General features: G+C 32.4%; 1 protein-coding gene across 1 annotated transcript; it reads right to left on the bottom strand.

Moving 5' to 3' along the window:
- Nucleotides 1-6,575: 6,575 nt before the first annotated feature.
- Nucleotides 6,576-11,905, bottom strand: LOC127875333 (uncharacterized). The gene is made up of 2 exons (XM_052420324.1): nucleotides 11,298-11,905; nucleotides 6,576-6,999 (listed from the first exon to the last, which is right to left on the bottom strand). Exons 1-2 carry the CDS (start codon nucleotides 11,584-11,586, stop codon nucleotides 6,710-6,712), a joined length of 579 nt encoding a protein of 192 aa, XP_052276284.1. The 5' UTR covers nucleotides 11,587-11,905; the 3' UTR covers nucleotides 6,576-6,709.
- Nucleotides 11,906-20,842: the final 8,937 nt, after the last annotated feature.

Genomic DNA, 20,842 nt, shown 5'->3' with positions numbered 1-20,842 from the left:
CCATACTGCGACGGCGTGTAAGGCAAAATCTGTGTCCTAATGTCAAAGTCATTGAAAGGTCAAACCACCATGCCAAAATATTAGAGACTGTTTTGCCACTATATAGACCACGTTAATTATTCAATCCCAATGAAACTAAATCAAAATGTTTATGATTGTATCGCGACGTTACAAGGCCGAGTTTGAATCTTCAAACCCTTAGAGAACCCATATTACCACTCCGCAAGCCAAATTTTTCATTAAATCTGGATGAAACTTGCTCAGAATGTTTATCTCGACAACATCAAGGCAATGTATTAATCTTCGTCAAGTGGGGTAACGGCAGCGCCGGCGCCGACGGCATTGAAAGTCTATCGGCAAGATACAGGGAAGTTTCTGCTGAAGTAAATGCTTACGGAACAGTTGACTGAATGAAAATCTGCTTGTTTGGTTTGTTACTATTTATTGTACTGTCACAAACGCTTCATTTAAGCAGAAAGGAACAATTCGTTGTTTGTATTGTGTTGTTGATGTTGTCATAATAACCGACTTCGTTACATACGCAAAATATTATATGTACGCTGTATTTTGGAGAAAACGTTTTGAAGTTTTTAATCTTTATTCATCTTACTAAAATAATATGCAACATAATTTGCAGATTAATATTAAAATACTGTAATTTGATCCCCCCTCTCTTGCCGCTCAAAGTCGCAAGGTAAATATTTGCCGTCACAAAGTTTAATGATATTACAGCCCTTAAAAACTCGACAGTCGTCTGCAAGAAACCATAAAATTATTTATCCGTTAAAACTATTTAAAGTAACGTACCCCATTATAAATACTTCGAGAAAGTATGTTATCTCAAAATCAAATACGAAGAGCTTTGCTTAATTAAAAACACATACCTTAGTATGCAAAATGTTAGCAAAAAAATGTAAGAAACTTATTTATTGTATTTATCGGAATGATGAAACAAGTTGTGGAACTACGATAATTTAATCAAAATCCCGTTCCCAACCACGTCTTTAAGTGAACTGTTAACAGATTTTGGCAATTTTTTCAAATGTGATTAAATATGATTGCTTACAAATCGTAAATGTTTTTAATTAGACTTAACTAATTTGTATAGTAAGAAAAATATGACCTTCGGTATTCGATCCAGTTTCGTCAAGATCCGTAAGCGGTTGCACTACCACTACGCAACACACTATTATTAACTGTTGCGCAACATTATACATATTGTAAACATTATCGAGCTTTTGCCAATAACAGAATCGTTTTTTGAACGAAATTTGTTTTTTATTTTCACTAAAGATTGTCTAAGAAAAATTTTTAGCAAAAAATCTTGTAAACAAAATTCTATGTGAAAAAATTATGAATTAGAAAATTTTATGTTAAATATCGTCTATCAAGTTCGTCTGCCCATATCCCACATCCGAGCATTTTAACCCCTTGATAAACACGCACCGGACTATGGCACGCCTGAACCACAAAAAAGAGAAAAACTAAGTTTAAGTAACTTAAACTTAGTTTTTCACTACTTAAACTCAATTTAAGTAACTTAATTCGAATTAACGCTACTAAATGCATTAAGTAGTTAAGAAGAGTTATTTTCTATTTATGTGAGAAAAATGAATTAAGCAGAGAAAAACTTAGTTTAACTCGTTAAGTGCGCCCGAACAACAAAAAATGATTTTTATTACCGTTAAGTTACTTAAATTGCATTTAACGCTGCTTAAAATTAATTTAAGTGCTTTCGCATCGTTAATTGTATTTAATTATTACTTAAGTAATAAAATTTTTACTTAAGTTGAATTATTAATCATTGTTAAGTCAAAACTCGCGTCCGAAAATAAGCATATGAAACAAGCGTTTTGATTGGTTGTCAGGTTTGTTAATAAATTCATGCCCGAGGTCGGAAGGAAAAGATTGCCATGTGGTACGAGCAAAAAATACAGATATTATAAATTTGGATTAGAATCTTAAGTCAGCTAAAATTTGTTTTAGTCTGGAATAACATTCAAAACACCCTTTCATCATCAAATTTTGCTGACAGTCAGTAACTATGCAATAAACATCAAAAACGATCCGCCCGTCTATATATTTCCGGGTCATATCGCATTTACCTGTAGTAATAACTTGTCTTGTATACGAGTAGTCATACCAGCTTGTATGTAGAAACTGGGACTATATTATATGTCCCAGGTAGAAATTAAAGATTATATCGTGTCACCGAATCCAACTTAATTATATTCTATACATGTAAATTTTGGCTTTGATTTTAGTATTTAAATGGAAAAAAACAGTCTCCAGTATCTCAGTATTGGCAGTGAACTTATAAGTAAACAATCCCAAAAAGTACACATATCAGAAATTACCCAGGTGATATTTTAAGTCTGAGTGCACTATTGTCTTTTAAAATAATTTTAAATGTAAAAAAAGAAAAAAATGTACTGTTAACATATTATTTAGAAACATATCTAACTTAAGTGTTCTGATTTTTCCCCTTTAGAAATAAATAGTTTAGACAGAGACATATATTCAGTATATATTCCCAGTTTAGATATTAATTAAAAGAACTAATGTATGCATTTGTTAAATGTCATTCGTTCTTCCGAAATATTATCCTATATTGTTTGATGAGATTCAAAATAAACCTAATTAAGAATTTAATTGTTGTTTTAGTGCAGCAGTTAACAATTTATATTTTTTTATGAGTGTGTAAATATTGCAATGGTAACAAACGAATCCATAATACAGTATTAAAAATGTCATGAGGATCAGTGATTGCTCGTTAATTGTCTTTCATATCCTGTATTTGTTATTTCAGTTCCCTTTTTAAAAACAACCAACATTTTGTTGTTGTTTTAACAGTATTGGTAATTGTCTAGTTAATTGAAGGGTACCCCTTGATTACACATGGGTTGTTTTCTTAAAAAGAAGGCCATATGACATTCCACAAGCTAAGTCATAGTATGGCTTCATCTTTTTCTTATAAATAAACCACCACTCAATTGCTTGATCATAATTATCCTGAATTCAAGATGTCAGTTGGTAAGTAGCAATTTTATTTTTTGGGTGTTTTAGTTTTGTCAAAATTTAGTCAATAACATCACTTAAGCCATAACGCTTCGATAAAATGATTAAACAGATATATATTATGTTAGTATGCAAGTGGAAAGATATTATATGGGATCAGTTACATAGAGACCACACTCCATCCAAGAGAAAAACAGGGAATTTCAAAAAATAGTGGTCTCCACAAGTCATCCAACAAGTCCTTGTGTGAAAAAAACAGCTAAAAGATGCTGTAATATGGTTATGGGTTAACACTGCTTGTAATTTTCCTGCATGAGAGCTTTTGATAATCATAGTCACATGTTGTTGTTTTTTTTTGTAATGGAATCCTAAAGGAATCCTTTGAATGAAAATAGAACCTTGATCAAAATTGCTTTTATACAGTGAGTTTCATGACCTTTAATAGTTGCCAACAATGTTGAAGAAACTTATTCAAATATTATTGACTTTGAAGTTTCTGACAATCCCTTTAATGAAATAAAATAAATTTAAATAGAAAATTCATATTCGTATTAAAAAAAATAAAAACATTTATGCAAAGACAGTGTTTTAACACCCTCGACTACCATCATATGGTATCAGACTCAATTTATAAATGAATTAGTGAAGAATAAACATGATCAATGATAGTTCCATAAAACTTAAGTCAGGAGTAAAGGTAGGAGAAAATTTTTGAGAAGTTTAAGACCCGGGAAATAGCTTAATTTCATATAAATGATCACACATTGGAAGGTATAAGAATATTCCAGGGGGGGGGGACCAATTCAGGAAATTTTGCACATTTTGATAAATTGATGTTAAAATCAAGTTAATACTTGATAGCAAACAAAACTTGAATTTAGGACTAAATCATTTTTTGGAAACGACAATATTGCATCCTTACTTGAGTCAATTTAAAGGTTTCTACAACTCAAATGTATTTTATCTCCAGGATCTCAACTTTTGACAGCAATGTTTTATTTGATTTTTATAGCAATTTATGTTAGAACTGTGATAGGTCCATGCAAGTCCAAAATTTTACAAATATCACAATATTGTAAAATATGTCTTTTATGCTGTACAAGCTGTATGTATTTGTGTACTTCCTTGACCTGTATGGATGTTACTTTGCACTTTTATCTATTAAAGAAAAAACTGGGGAAGGGGGGGGGGGGAGGGAATAGTTAGATGTTCATGTAAAATTTCTGCCTTGCATATTCTCTCAACGTTTTCAGTGAATATTCCTATTTTAAAAACAACTAAGTTTATACAAGAGAAAATATACCTGTGTTGATTTTTGCATTTTGCTTTGAATTTGCCCCTCCATGAAAAATAATTTTGGTATAGGCCTAAAATAAAATTAAGTTTGTTTGCCCTCCTCCGACCTACCCACCAAAATTGCCCCCCTACTCATAAAATTTTATTGCAAAGTTCTTACACAAATTTTATTTCTTTGATTTTTTTCATGTTTTAAACAGTTTTCTTTCAAATTAAAATTAAAAATTGAGACTTTAAAAAAAATATAATAATAAACCTACCTACCTACTCAACTAAAACCTGGTGAGTAGGGGAAGGACAAACAAGGATATTTTTAAGACTGGCCATATATATGTGCCTTTTTTGACAATAATTAGTAAAGATATAGAAAAATACTGCAAAGCTTTAGATACTGTACTAAATGTAAAAAATAATCTTGTTGAATCAGTGATGATGAAAACCATTTCATTTTATATTGCAAAAATAATGACACTGAAGAAAACATTTATCAATTACTATTTTACAGAAAACATGATAATAAAGAGGATTTTCAAATATTAGAAATGATACTGAATCCTTTTTTTTTAACTAATACTGAATCTTAACACAAATCTGCAAATAGGCCTAAAAAAAAATTAGCTGTGTTTAGGGTAACCCGACCCTACCTAGCTTTTCCAGCCCCACCTAACTTTTTTATTGGCTTTTTTGGACAAGCACTGTTAAAGTCAACATCTCTGCTCCATTATGTCTATGTAAAAAAAAAATTAAAAATAAAAAAAATTACCTACCTACCCTACCTAATTTTTTTCAAGGCGTTACCCGAAACACACAATTTTTTTTCTTTGGCCTGAAATTACTTGGCTCCTTCATTAACAGTCTATAGAACTGAGGTCAGGGACCTCTTGATTGCACATATATCTATGCATAGGATTTATTATTTTATATTTGACAATGATCATTTTTGTACATTTTGATCCAGATATGCATGTAATTATGATTGATAAAGTACAGTATTTCATACTGGCAAAATCTGAATTTGATAATTTGGCTAAGAATAGTTTAGCATAAGCACTAGTATAAGGCAAGCCACCAGCTTTGTAACCTGGTAAAACAGGAGCTGGTGAATTTTTTTTACAGAACTGTGCTGCACTCTCAAAATGCTTCGTTGACATAAACTAAAAGCCTTCTGGTATGCTATTTCAGGAATTATAATTTTTCTAGCATTATACTGTTATTCGGTAATTCCAATGCATGTAGTTGTTACGTCATTTGCATGTCCTTTGAATTACAAGTGCCTTTTTTATACGACAGTCTTTAAATGTCCATCCATCCGTTGCAAAGTTATACTCTAATTGAAAAATTCAGCAATTTTCATGAAATTACAGGAATATTTTTTTCAGGGACATAAACTTTTTAATATTGAAATTGAATGTTGACATTCCAATTTATGAAAAAGGGATATTTTCATCCTCTTTGCTGAAAAATGCTTTCAGTATTTTATCAAATTTTTAAGAAGCTTATTGTTTCCCTTGACATAAGACCAAACCAAATTGATTTGTAGTTCCTTGGATTCTCCAGCTCCCATTTTCACAAAGATTTTTGATTCCTTTAGGCAGCTTCTGTTATATTTGTTCCCCCAACATTTTCTTGTCAAATTTAACTTTCAAAATATAAAAAAAATAACCGCACCAAGCATCAATTCAAATGCCTCTACAAAAAGTCTATAAAACAGCCCCAAATGTGACAAAAATAAACTTATCCATAAAGGGTACAGGTTCGACATTGTAGTCAAGACTTTAAAACTGGTTTTTGTGGCTACGGATATTGATACACTTATCGCCACCTTACACAGATATTAATTTGGCATTGGAGCCATCTTGTTTTTTCCTCACGATTAGTGACAACACAGTATTAAATCTTAGGACGTATTGTGTTTGATATATCGCGTGTTGATGCACAAAATATTATGTCTTTAAGGATTGTAATAAATTAAACCCTCAAAAGTATTAAAATAGGAAATATAGAATGTTGCTTACTGTTTTTAATGTTTTTCAGAACACGACCACGATGATGACTTCCAGCCACCAGCACCAAGATTTGATGATATTCTCACTGCTGCCATTGCAGATGTTGGTACATTACATTTAACAGCAGTTCTTTTCATATGACTTTAAGTGTTGTAGATCTATGTGCATTGTATCTGGATCGATTGAGATTTAATTAAGGAAAATCTTCATTTTTATCAATACTTTGTTTAATTTGCAGAGATTCCTAGGTATGACCCAAATGACCCCTTTACTTCACAAGTTATCATTGCATTGTATACAGAGTATGCAATAACATTTTAAGCTCTGGAGATAACAAAGAGAATTTTCAATTTATCAGAAATACAGATATTTTGCAATGGAGATATGAATTAAACCTTAAATCTGTGTTTGAATTTACCTGAATTAGGGTGGTCTCTGTTGTATTCTGCAACAATAGAATGCAAGTCGTCGTCACTAATATCTGTGTATGATGATCTGATCTGCATGTTGTTGGATCTTAATCTGCTATATAGTGTGTTGGGATGAAGGACACCACCTAGTAAACCTTTCTCTGCTATCTCTTTCACTGTATATCCCATATCAATTAGCTGTTGTAGTTTGCTGATGTCAATGTCACATAGATCTCTGCCACGTCCGTGAGGGTTTGGTACTGTGTCCTCTACAAGAGAGAAAAGTTTAAAATAATATTATACAAATAGGCATGTAATTTTAAAGTTTACATATGTAGCTTTTGTAAACTACAGACTCATGCAGTCAGAGGGTTGAGTCACGAGAGGGAAGCAGGAAACACGTCATAAATTGCAACTGAATCAATTTCATGATTTGCAACAGTGTGATTTTTCTTGTGATTCAATAGGAACAATCAACATTAATCAGTCTTAAATACACATAGAAATGTCAAAAACACAAACAAAGATGCTTTCTATCTTTTAGGTATGATGGTATAAAAAGCTGCACTATACATGTTTTTTGAACATGCAGAAAATGAAATTACTCTGACGCACATAAAGTTAGTTCAGTCTGCTCTGTAACTTTACCATGAACTATAGTACTACATGTATGTATTTATTTCCATGTTATCTGATGGTTTGGTTTCGTAAACAAATGAAATTATAGGTACTTTAATGCTATAATAAAACCAGAGGCTCCCCGGAGCATGTAATCACCCACCAGAATTTACTTACAAAATATATCTAAATGCATATGGCTGACAACAGATCTATTAGGCAAAAATTTCCCACAGGATCATAGGATTTTAACAAAGTTTCAAAGTCAAACAAATGCTGGCTGATTTTCCAATCACAAATTTTTTTTTTTAAACTTCTGAAAAGGACCATCAAATGATCATTCACACACACACATAAATTCAATTGGCCTTCAAGTATCTAACAAGATGAATTTTATTTCCCATAGGATTTAATGTTAAACTATGTCCAGCTATGGCAGCCATCTTGTTTTACCGATCATCATCAACACAAAAAACATGGCTTCTGTAGAGGTCCATCCGATGATCATTCATGCATTAAATCAATTCAATTGACCTTGTAGTTTCTGACAAGAAGAATGTTATAAAATTTCCCATAGTGTTCAATGTAAAACTATGTCCAACTGCAGAGGCAATTCTATTTTTCCAATCGCCAAAAAAAAACCATAACTTTTGGGGGTTTTTATGTAGTGCAATAGACACTTTACCAAATCATTTTTACTCGTCCTAATATATGATTATTATTATCCATCTACATTTGTAGTATGGTTTGGTTTCATTAACTAATTTTGGTAGGAATAAAAGAAGAAATTTGGGATGCCGATAACTCCCACTGTCATAAGCATATCTTAATGCATTGATTTTCTGTCATTGTGGCCTAAGCAACTATATTGTCCAAAAAACAGAAAAAAGTAATTTTTTATGTGTCTTTTATTGCACGAATCATAGTTGTATATGATCAGATGATATCATATAAAAAAAATCTGTAATTGATTTTAACATGCCGATAACTACTAATGTTGTTCTATTTAGCTTTTAAAACTTAAGTAATATAAACTTCCAGTGAGTCTAAACTGTGGCTGCAAACGATGAAAAACTTAGAGAAGAATGTGTCCATGGAACACAGATGCCCCCGCTAAATGTTAAATACCCCAAGTCCATCTGTAAACAGGAAGTGGTGACCCGATAAATCTGAAAATGCCATACACATTACAACTTGTCACGATAAAGCTGCATATTAAATTTCAAATGATTTCCTATTGTCACTGCAGAAATATGCTTGACGGAAATATAAGTGTTGTTATTGCTAAAAACAACTTAAGTCCATCGGTCAACAGGAAGTGGTAATCCGATAAATCTGAAAATGCCTTACACCGTCCAACTCATCATGATGAAGCTGGATACTATATTTCAAATGATTCTCTTTAGCCATTGCAGAGTTATGCATGACGGAAATAGTTAGAGACGTACGGACGGACAGACATCAGTGAAACTTAATGCCCCCGTCGTTTTGACGACGGGGGCATAAAAATCCGTAATTTACCAGCGAGTTGAAAAAAAATAGCAAAATGATACAGGTTTATTTGGTCCACATTGAGAAAGCTATTCTGGCTCTATTCTGTTTTACAATTTTTAACAATAAGGCCAAAAAAAAAAATATGTGTGTTTCCGGTTTCATGCCTGAAAAAATAGGGTAGGTAGGTCGGAAAAGTTTTTTTTTTTGTTTTTTTTGAAAATCGGTAAAATCCGGAAATTTTTCGGGGTTTCTCCGAGTCCGGTCCGGTATTACATACTCTCCAAACCGGAAGTTGTGAAATTTTCATGTTGGTTTGCAAAACGTGGTTTTAACTCAAGTTTACCGCGATTCAGACAGATTTTTATCGTGAAACATGCTTAGTAAAAGACAAATCTCGATGTTTGACAACTTTTGGCGCTAAAATAAGGTAGGGTCGGACATGAACACAATTTTTTTTTTGACAAGCTGAAAAAAATGTTAGGGTCGGGGCCAAAAAATAGGGTCGGTCGGGAAACCGGAAACACACATATTTTTTTTTTTTGGCCTAAGAATAATCTGCCAATATTTATCCAATGATGTTTTATCAGTGACAAACAATATCAGAACAAAGAGCCTGTCAGAGGGGTACTATTTGTATGGTAATCTAGACTATTTTATAGAAACATTTTTTTTACAATAAAAAAAATAGTTAAATGATACATTTGGCACTTAATTTGTTTTCAATAAACAAACAGAAGTGGTAAATGAAATAAGAAATGATACCTTTGGCCAACTCTCTAATTTGAAAACAAATTTCCATTTGACATTTTGTTTAACAAACAAACTCCTGATTAGTCAATCATATTTCAATTGACAAAGAAAATTTATTAACATCAAAAGATTATACAATTAAGGAATGAATCCCAATTGTTTTTAAACAATAATCAACACCTTGAATGGAACTCTTTATAAATTTGTTAATTGTCACTGATTAAACATTTGATACTCTTTGCTTGTTGTTGTGAAAACAAAACTTACATGATCATAATTATATTGAGATGTGATTGTTGTGTTAAACATTAACAGAAAATAAAATTCATGTCAATTTTTTTTACATAAATGATAATATAGTAGATATTTTATTAGGCCAAAAAAAATGATTGTTGGTTTCCCCTAACCCGGACGGGTCAATTTTTAGGTGCCTGGTCATAACTTTTTTTTTGCTATTTGAAAAAAAAAAAAAAAAAGTTTACCTGCCTGGTCTTTTCTACACATTGAGGTTGTAATTTATGTTGTTTTCATAAACAAAATTGTGTCATATTAGTTTTAAACTAAGCTTTAAGGGCAAACTGACACTTCAATTCAATATCTTTCACATGTTTAATTTGCATCTTTAGAAAAAAATAAAGCATTACACATTCCATTTAAGAATTAAAAAAAAAAAAAAAAAATTCCTGCCTGCCGGGTCTGATTTTTTTGTCCATGTTAGGCGAAACCAACAATCATTTTTCTTTGGCCTTAGATAAGACAGGAAATGGGGAGGTATAATATTGTGAAATATAGTGGTGCCAGAATAACATTTCAAGTCAGGCTTCATCCGTGACGGGCCACACGTGAATGGGAGTGGATCAACCTGTTTGTACTGATTAAAATACGGGGTTTCTGAGAAACACCTGGTTAAAAATTGTTTTTTTCCAGCTTTAATATATAATACAAGAGGACCCCATGTATTCCTACCTGGACAGCCTTTGAAAACAGACTATACATGAACATGCACGAAAATATCATAAACAGTATATCCATGGCGAGGGGAAGGCTTTTCATGGGGACTCAAGGATGAAGCAATTTTAACTCCGGGATATTGGGAATGTCGTTAAATTTCTTAAGGAATTAAGGAAAAATGTTATCAAGAATCTGGATTCCTATCCAGAATTTGGAAATTTTTTCAAATTTTACATCAGAATTATAAAATAAACACACAAGTTTCTTGTGAGAATTTAAAAACAGAAAATTTGATGTGAATAAAAACTTAAGATCAGTCCCAGCCAAACTCAATTTATTTTTACTGGACAGGAGGTCCTGTAATATCAAAACTTTTACAGGACCTTAAAAATTTTTACTGGACGGTCCTTTATTTATGTTTTGCATCAGAAAATATTATACTGGTCAGGAGGTCCTGTAAGTGTGGTCACCTTACTGGACCTCCAATTTTTTTACCAGTCATGTCCTGAGGTCCTGTGAGTTTGGCTGGGACTGTAAGATATGCATTGCGGTTTAGATCTATTTAAAACAATTTGCCTAACATTTTTTTATACCTTTATCTGGAATTTGGGAATGAATTTAATTTAATCCAGGAAATCGGGAAAGGACTCAAAGGAGCAAAATAATAGGTACAGGATTTCGGGATGGGACTCCCTCCTTACCCCCTTTATGCATGACAGGCCAAAAAGTTTGTTATATTTAGCATTCTACTCACCATAACGATCAACTGAATGACTGCTGTGTTGAGCATGTTGAGTCAAATCAGGGAGACTATCTCTGACTAACACTACTGACTGGATGGTGCTCTTCAGTAAATCATCTGGGACGGTGTGGTCATTCTCAAGTCTCTGCAAGTTTGTAAGAAGACTGGCGATCTGGGTGCGAGCTGCAGAAACGTCAAGGTTGCCGTTCTGTTTGCCTCTCTGTACATCTCTGAGTGTTATTGAAACTCTTTCAAGAACACTGTCAGCTGTAGGTAAATGCGTGCGTTGTAACCGATCCATTGCAAAATTGTAAATGGCGGTAGAAGAAAATCCTTTCCTGTTTACGTTTGTTACGACGTTTCTGATTGGCTTAGGTCTTCCGGATCATTAACTGACCAATCAAAACAATTCGACTTTACAACTTAAGTAAAATTCCTTACTAAAGTTGAATTCGTGTAACTAAAAACATATTTTAAGTAGAAAAACCTATTTTAACGCAACTTAATTGAAAATAGTACAATTGATAGAGAAAATCCTTGTTAAGTTGAATTAATTCAACTTAAGTAAGAAAATTACCATTAAGCACCGTTAATGCATTTTCGGTGTTTTAATTAGCGTTAACGCCGCGGGAACCACAAAAGTAGAGAAAAACCTAGTTTAAGTAACTTAAACTTAGTTTTTCTCATTTTTGTGGTTCAGGCGTGCCATACCGGACTGCAAGACGTGTTTCTGATTTGCGGTTATATAGTCTTTTGGATAAAGCCAATGACCCAACCAGATTAATAATAATAATAACTTTATTTCATTAAGAATTCACATTTAGAAATAATTTCTTTTTTACAATGTGGTCTTCAGTAACAAAACACAAGTATTCATATTGAAACATGCATACGAACATACAAGGGGAAAAAGAAAATTAACTATACAGTTAAATGTTATAATAACTTCCTTATCAATTCCGACGACGTCGATGAAGATGACGACAACGATGATAAAGATGACGATGATGGTTATAATAATACAAAATATGCAAAATCTGATACAAAAATCAATCTTTCAAAAATCATTCTTTCAAAATAAATCACATCAGACACATCACAACAAAGTATTTACATAGAAAAATTTAAAAAATGAGCATATATATATGTGACCGAAATGAAACGCTCGTTTTCCATAATTTGTTTTAAACGGAATAGATGATTTATCAGTGTGTGTGATGGATCTAAGAGCGTACACATTGTTATTTGAGATATGAATAACATTATTGAAATAAGAGGGCATTGCGCCTATAACAAACTTATGAACAATAGACCCAATTAGGAAAGTACATCTGTTATTGAATGTCAACCAACCAAGTTCTTTGAATAAGGGAGTTGAATATGGTTTATTCAGTATTATTTTAGCAGCTCGTTTTTGAATCGAATGTATTTTACGTAAGTGTTACTGTGTTGCTGAACACCATAATGCGCAACAATAATCCATAGTCGTTAATATATATGAGTTGTAAAATAGTTTTTTTGTTTCATAGTTAAAAAAATAGTTTATTCGTTTTAATAAGGCCAGTTTAAAGTTAAGTTTACGACTTACACTGTTTATGTGAGATTGCCATGTAAGATGCCCATCAATCGTAACTCCTAGTAAATTAAATTCTTTGGTTTGTTCAAGGATAATGCCATTAATATTAAGTCTAAGATTGTCAGTAGAACTACAAGCTTTTGATAAAAGAATAAATTTAGTTTTGTTTGGATGAATTGACATGTTATTAAAGGAACACCATGTTGCTATACTGTCCAAATCGTTTTGCAAATGTAATTGTATATTATGAATGTTATAATCCGATACATGTAATGTTGAATCGTCTGCGTAAAGATCAATTGTTGAGTTTTTAACGAAGGATGGGATGTCATTAATGTACATGTAAATAAGAAATAAAATTGCCCCAAGTATAGAGCCTTGTGGTACACCGGTTTTGATATATTGAAACAACGATTTTCTGGAACCTATTTTAATACACTGTCTTTTATTAGAAAGATAAGATTTCATCAAAGCAAGAGCTTTGTCAGAAAAATGGTACATGCTGAGTTTTTTCAAGTAAAATGTAATGATGCTTTCACTTGTGTCTTGAACCTTGACAAATGCATGCAGTTGTGTGTGTGTGTGTGTGTGTGTGTGTGTGTGTGTGTGTGTGTGTGTGTGTGTGTGTGTGTGTGTGTGTGTGTGTGTGTGTGTGTGTGTGTGTGTGTGTGTGTGTGTGTGTGTGTGTGTGTGTGTGTGTGCGTGCGTGCGTGCGTGCGTGCGTGCGTGCGTGCGTGCGTGCGTGCGTGCGTGCGTGCGTGCGTGCGTGCGTGCGTGCGTGTGTGTGTGTTTATCACTTTCTTCGTCTAAATAAATAAATTGTATAATATAGAAGGAACAAATGACTAGTTCTGACATATTTCTGATACTAATCAAATAAAATGGCGGTTCAGTGAACATAAATGCTTGACTGCAATCAGCAAATGCTCGCACTTTTAATCATCATCAACTGCATCATCATCACCATCACTCGTATAGATTAGATAACCTGTATCTTTCTATATTTTTAAAAAAGGCTGACCTTGTAAACATGTTATATTACGATTATTTTATGTTATATTACGATTATTTTAGTATCAAAATGATGTGTCATTTTATGGTGAACAATGTTTTATAATGAATTTGATTAAAAAAACACTATTTATCCTTAATAATAACAGGAAGCTCATCGTATATCAGTGTTATTTATTTCTTCCAACATGTTGACGTTTTACACATATAAAGCTATTTTTATATTGGTAATATTTGGATATTCCAAAGAATTTTGCCCCATATAAAAAGTAACTCTAAATTCTTTGCGCGTCTTATAAATTAGCCAAATATTCATTTTGATCGAGGACGTTGTTGACACATAAATGATGAAATCATTGCTTCATTCATGTACGCGTACCACAATGCGCAAAAACACAATTTACCCATATTTATTTATTTGTCCATTAAAGGATAAAATAATGTTTTATATTAATATAAAGAATTATCTGTACATGTATTTTACTCTTCCATTTACCACCTACATTTGTGTATTCCAAATATATACTGAACTACATGTTTACTTGAACTAATGCGGTTGATTCATTAAAATAATTCTAATGACTGCTCCAATATAAATTCACATAGTTTATAACATTTGGTTTTCAATAAAATAGTTTATTTCTATCACAAAACATTTGACATACTATTGATTTCGCATTATGTCTTCCAAATTGAAGACCAATTCCGATTTCAGGGTTTCGATCATTTACGCTAATTATTACCAAAAAAAAACACAATCTATTCCAATGCCGATGTTGGTGTGGTGTGATATAATAACTATAAAAGTTCTTAATTCATTTATTGTTTTAGTATTCATTTTAGAAGTTCTGACTATTTTTTTTATGAAAACGTGACTAATTGCAAATATTTTCCGTATCAGTAACCAGCGCTTTTGCCAGCCATTGACTGCACATGCGCGAAAAATACTGATTGTAAACAATAACAATCAACTTGTCTCTAAATTACTGGTATCTTTTCTTAATGAAAGCAGCACATCTTCGGTGAAACACAATTGTGTCGGAATATGTTTTTGTGGAATTAAAAAAAAACATTCAGTACAACCAATCCTTTCAGAAATTTAATAAACGAAAACAACTGACACAAGTAAATATTTCAACTTACATATAAATCCGTCATCATCAATCAATTAAAAATTAATTATTTTAAATGATTCAACAAGACACAGTTAGTAACAGTAACAGTTACACTTATAACTAACGCGTTTGAATTAAGATGATCATGACGATCGTCCCACAATTCGCGAAAATAGGTTGCCCTTTTTAAAACAATATTTTTGTTTGTGTTAGAATTATCAATGACTAACATTAATTAATTCTCATGTCATTATAGACTATAATAGTGTTCTTACATACTATATAAACGAACATTACGGCTGTCATTGAATAAAATAAAATAAAAAAACACGACACTTTTGATTTTTCTCTCAATCTGCCACTCTGGATCAGCAGACGATTTATTGCGATGAGTCCGGAGATAGCCTATGTAGCACGATTGAAATCTGCACGCGCTCTGTTTAGGTGTTCTTAAAATATTTCATTTGTGAAATACTGTTTCAATCGACACTTAATTACGACACATTTCTTCGTAATCAAACACGGGAATTAAGTCGGACAATAAAATTGTGAGCGTGTTTCACGTCGATCCCCTCATCTATTATTGAATTATGTTTATCCCACAAACAGTATCCGACAGATATTTGTTTTCAGTATTTTTGTTAGGATTTGCAATAAGAGATGATATTTCTTAAATAACATATATTTTAGTTGCATACACAATAAAATGAAAAAAAAAACGTTCAAACTGAAAATGGATAACACGCGAATAAGCAAGGATCTATAATTTAATATTTTAGGACACACCTACCTCTGTTAGGCTCCGCCCATTCAGCGCTTTTCAGCGGTTCGGACAAATGCGCTTGCGTAGCGATAAATCACGTAAAATCACTTTTAAAAAGTGGTTGTGCAATTCAACGGATGAAAACGCTTCAAACCGATGACATCCGTTTAAAACGCTTAATAACCGTTGAACATTTATTAAGCGGTTAAATCGGTTAAAAACGCTTATTTGTTAGCGATTTTTTTACCGATTAAACGCGGAACACAATCGGTAACGCGACTGTATGTTGCATATCAAGCATTTTCCGTACGATTGTGTCTGTTTTAAAATAAAAGCGGACAATTTTGATCATACTGCTATGTTTTATAATAAATATATAAAAAGATTATTTAAAGGGATTAGAAAACGAAATTTCTCACGCAAAATCCACTGAACAGGTTATTAAGTTAAAACAACTACATGTACTTAAGCGATGCCAATTTCTATCCCATTACTATTTCGGAGGCTTTAGATGTCGAATTCTACACTCACACTGAAAAAAAGAGCGCAAAGCGAGCGTACATTTTCACAACTACGTTGCTAAATAAAGAATAAGGCGGTGCTCAATGACGTCACAGCTCTTAAAATTTAAAATAACGTTCATTTTAAGTACACGTGATTTTGTCGTTTTGAATTTATTGGTCGATATATTTGTACAGGACGTTTTCTGACACATGTCGCAAGTGTTCATAACTTGAAATGTAGACATAAATATACACGAGTGGGCCAAAACACAGGTGGCTAGCGTGTGGCTATGCTATTAATTAGTGAAAACATCATTTTGAATGATAAATAATCATATTATAACGAAAAATTAACTTTTCTGAAAAAAATATTTCACTATCAAATATATATATAACAAGGTATGCAACTCAAAATCAGCCCAAAACGGGGTGCATCGCTTTGAACAGCCATATCTTCATCAATTTTGCAGCGATTTTCACGATCTCGGTCTTATTCAACGCAGAAATGTCTTGCAATATTTTTACAAATGCTGGGTCAACTTTTGAGAAATAACACGATACACAACACGCATGACCCAGTTGACAGTGATCATGCTGTCTTTAAGACTGAAATCTTCACGGAGTAAAGGGCAACTTCCCTATAAAGTTTATGTAGTTCGATACCATAATTCAATAAAACGTATGAAAAAACATTATTACCGTTCTTGTCGTTACATTCTGCATCAAGACTAACTGTCCAGCGCCGTTTGAAACCTTTGTTTACATACATTTCAACTTACTGACATTTTAAACATACGAGTGATTTCATTGGTCCAATGCGGAGGTGTGTCTTTACAACTGGAGTTTCATTCATAAAGAATACATGATCACTGTCAACTGGGTCATGCGTGTTATGTATCGTGTTATTTCTTAAAAGTTGACCCAGCATTTGTAAAAATATTGCAAGACATATACATTTCCAGAAAGGAAATTCATTTCTGCGTTGAATAAGACCGAGATCGTGAAAATCGCTGCAAAATTGATGAAGATATGGCTGTTCAAAGCGATGCACCCCGTTTTGGGCTGATTTTGAGTTGCATACCTTGTTATATATATATTTGATAGTGAAATATTTTTTTTCAGAAAAGTTAATTTTTCGTTATAATATGATTATTTATCATTCAAAATGATGTTTTCACTAATTAATATCATAGCCACACGCTAACCACCTGTGGGCCAAAACATGGAAAAAAAAATCAAAATATTTTGTTTTGATTTTATTTAGATCTATATACATTTTCTAGTAATGATTTATACGTCATATTGAAAACATTTATAACTTCAACGATATACCCGTTTGACGGAGATGAAACCGAAATTGAAAATAGATTAATACGCTAGATTAAAAAATACTTGTATGACCCTTACAACGATAGAATTTCAGCTTTAAAGGGATCTTTCCACGGTTTGGTAAATTGACAAAATTGAAAAAAGTTGTTTCAGATTCGGAAATTTTCGTTTTAGCTATGTTATTTGTGAGGAAACAGTATTACTAAACATTTACCATAGTCTAATATAGCCATTATATGTATCTTTTGACGATTTGAAAACCTAAAAATTATGAAGCGTTGCAACGCGAAACGATTGAATAATTTGGAGAGTTCTGTTGTTGTCGTTTAAATTTACGAAACTACGAAGATTGCTTATATAACGTATAAAATACTTACACCGTGCATACTTGGCGGAATAGCCGAGAGGGCTAATACGTTTTTACTTCAGACTAATTCCAGGACTCCGAGGGTCACTGGTTCGAGCCCTGGTACCGGCTACTTTTTTTTCCTTTTTTTTATTTTATTATTGATTTTTTACTGGAGCGTTTAAGATCCAATGTTTACATTTATCAATATAAAGCATTTAATGATAAACTTCAATATATGCCAAAATCTGTGAAAAGGCCCCTTTAAGATCATTTTGTGTTGTAATTATAAGAATTGAATAGCATTTTTCTGCATTTCATCGGTGTATAAACTGTCGGGGGAAAATACAAAATTAAATTCTTAAATAACTGAAATAATTAAACCAATTTCTTTATGTTTGGGTGGGACAATTCCAATGTTTACCAATTAATACACAGGTGGTAAGCGTGTGGCTATGATATTAATTAGTGAAATCATCAATTTGAATGATAAATAATCATATTCAAACGAAAAATTAACTTTTCTGGAAAAAAAATTCACTATCAAATATATATATAACAAGGTATGCAACTCAAAATCACCCCAAAACGGGGTGCATCGCTTTGAAAAGCCATATCTTCATCAATTGTGCAGCGATTTTCACGATCTTGGTCTTATTCAACGCAGAAATGAATTTCCTTTCTGGAAATGTATATGTCTTGCAATATTTTTACAAATGCTGGGTCAACTTTTAAGAAATAACACGATACACAACTCGCAAGACCCAGTTGACAATGATCATGCAGCCTTTATGAATGAAATCTCCAGTTGTAAAGACACACCTCCGCATTGGACCAATGAAATCACTCGTGTGTTTAAAATGTCAGTTAGTTGAAATGTATGTAAAAAAAGGTTTCAAACGGCGCTGGACAGTTAGTCTTGATGCATAATGTAACGACAAGAACGGTAATAATGTTTTTTCATACGTTTTATTGAATTATGGTATCGAGGTACATGAACTTTGTAGGTAAGATGCCCTTTACTCCGTGAAGATTTCAGTCTTAAAGACTGCATGATCACTGTCAACTGGGTCATGCGAGTTGTGTATCGTGTTATTTCTTAAAAGTTTTTCAAGTTGTCTTTGCATCAGAACCTTCGCGAAACACGAAATGTTCCCATACTTTTGATTTTAATTTTGACGGAGCGTCTTTCAGCGAGGTTGAAGACGCCATTTTACCGGCTGATGTTATAATCAGCATGTTATTCATTCATTCATTGGATGCCATATTTGTTATTGACCAATCACAAGACGTATTACAAATGACAAGAAAGTTTAGACGACGGATTTGGAAAGTAAGGTTAAAAATGCGGATCAATCGGGATAGCAGTGAATCGATCGAAATTATCCGTATTTGTATCGAAATCGAATCGGCGGCGTTGAACCTGTTTTTGTATGCATCGAACCGATTCGTTACAGCTCTATTGATTAAAGGAAATATCTTGTTTTGTTAGACTGAAACTTTATTTTCAATCAAATTATGTACAAGCAAAGTATCAAATAAAAATATACAGAGCGTACAAATATAATACGAATATTGCTCTTAATTAAAAACATATTTAGTGTGTATGCATCCGCATACAGTATAAAAAAAGATGTACAAAGACAAAAAGGAGTAATTAGTTACATAAAATATTTATATTTCGTGCAATGAGAATAAAACATAACTCTTAGTCATTATTTAGACGCTTCTCGGCACACAAATGAACTAGACGAGGTCTTAGCTCTCTGCATGTGTTATGCATAAATTAATGAAGACGACGACTTTTGTTTGTAGCTAGTTAATGATATGCCTTCAATTGAATTTTAACAATTATACACATAACTTGTAAGCGGAGCTTCAATTTCAGAAACAACTTGAAATTATAAGAAGTATCTATATACATCTTTGGTTTTTCAAGGCGATGATTAGAGTATAAAGCATCATAGTTTCATTTGTTTTTATAATTAAAGCGGGTATATACGATTTAGTCAAATATTTATGAATTTATATAAACTGTGTAAAAAACTTATTATATATATATTTCAATATAAATTAAAATAAAAGTTAAGAAGAACATGTGTCGAAAAATGCGAGATAAGCCAGATATTTAATTCTGAAATTGAAAACGGCTGTACAGCCGAATTCGCCAGCATATATACCATACATGTGCGATGTGCATCTAAACTTAGTTTAACGGTTTATTTGAAATTCTGCAACGATATCTATTCATACGACACACGAACACTATCTCCGATCCTAATACAAAGACGAATGCTTCGGTTATTGTAGGAAAATATGTACGTCACTATCGGCTCGGGGCGCTAATTTGTCTTTGCTGCATTTTATGAAATTCGGCTTTAATATATAATTTGTCTTGCCTATTATGTGTTATTGTAACATATTTTATCAATATATTACAATTAAACACATATAAAAAATCGTATATACCCGCTTTAACTAATAGATTTTAACCAAGTCTCTAAAGGTTTTGTTAAAATGTTTACATGCTAGAGACCAACTTTTTGCTTTAATATCTCCGAGAGTTTAAAGCAAGAATTAATTTAACATTACAAATCTAAGCTATACGTGAGGCCGTAAGAACATGGCGCAATGTTATTTCTTCTGCAAATTAAGATATATTTCTTATTAATCTCGACATTGAAGGCAGCCCTTAAGTTGTCTTTGATGAACCACCTTATATAAAATTATGTCGTATTAAATTAAGTTCTAGTATATGTTCCAGAAAAGATGCACGACAGTTTCTTCGATTTGTTGGCAAAAGCTACATAGATAAGTATTTTCATTTTGTACAATACGGAATTTGTGCGTAGTTTAGTGTAGACAAATTGAAATCGTTGTAAGTAACTATATCTTGTTATATTAAATAGCTTTT

Source organism: Dreissena polymorpha, chromosome 3 (assembly GCF_020536995.1).
Source record: "Dreissena polymorpha isolate Duluth1 chromosome 3, UMN_Dpol_1.0, whole genome shotgun sequence".
In the NCBI taxonomy this organism is placed as follows: Eukaryota; Metazoa; Mollusca; class Bivalvia; order Myida; family Dreissenidae; genus Dreissena; species Dreissena polymorpha.
This window is presented reverse-complemented; position numbering and strand designations above follow the sequence as displayed.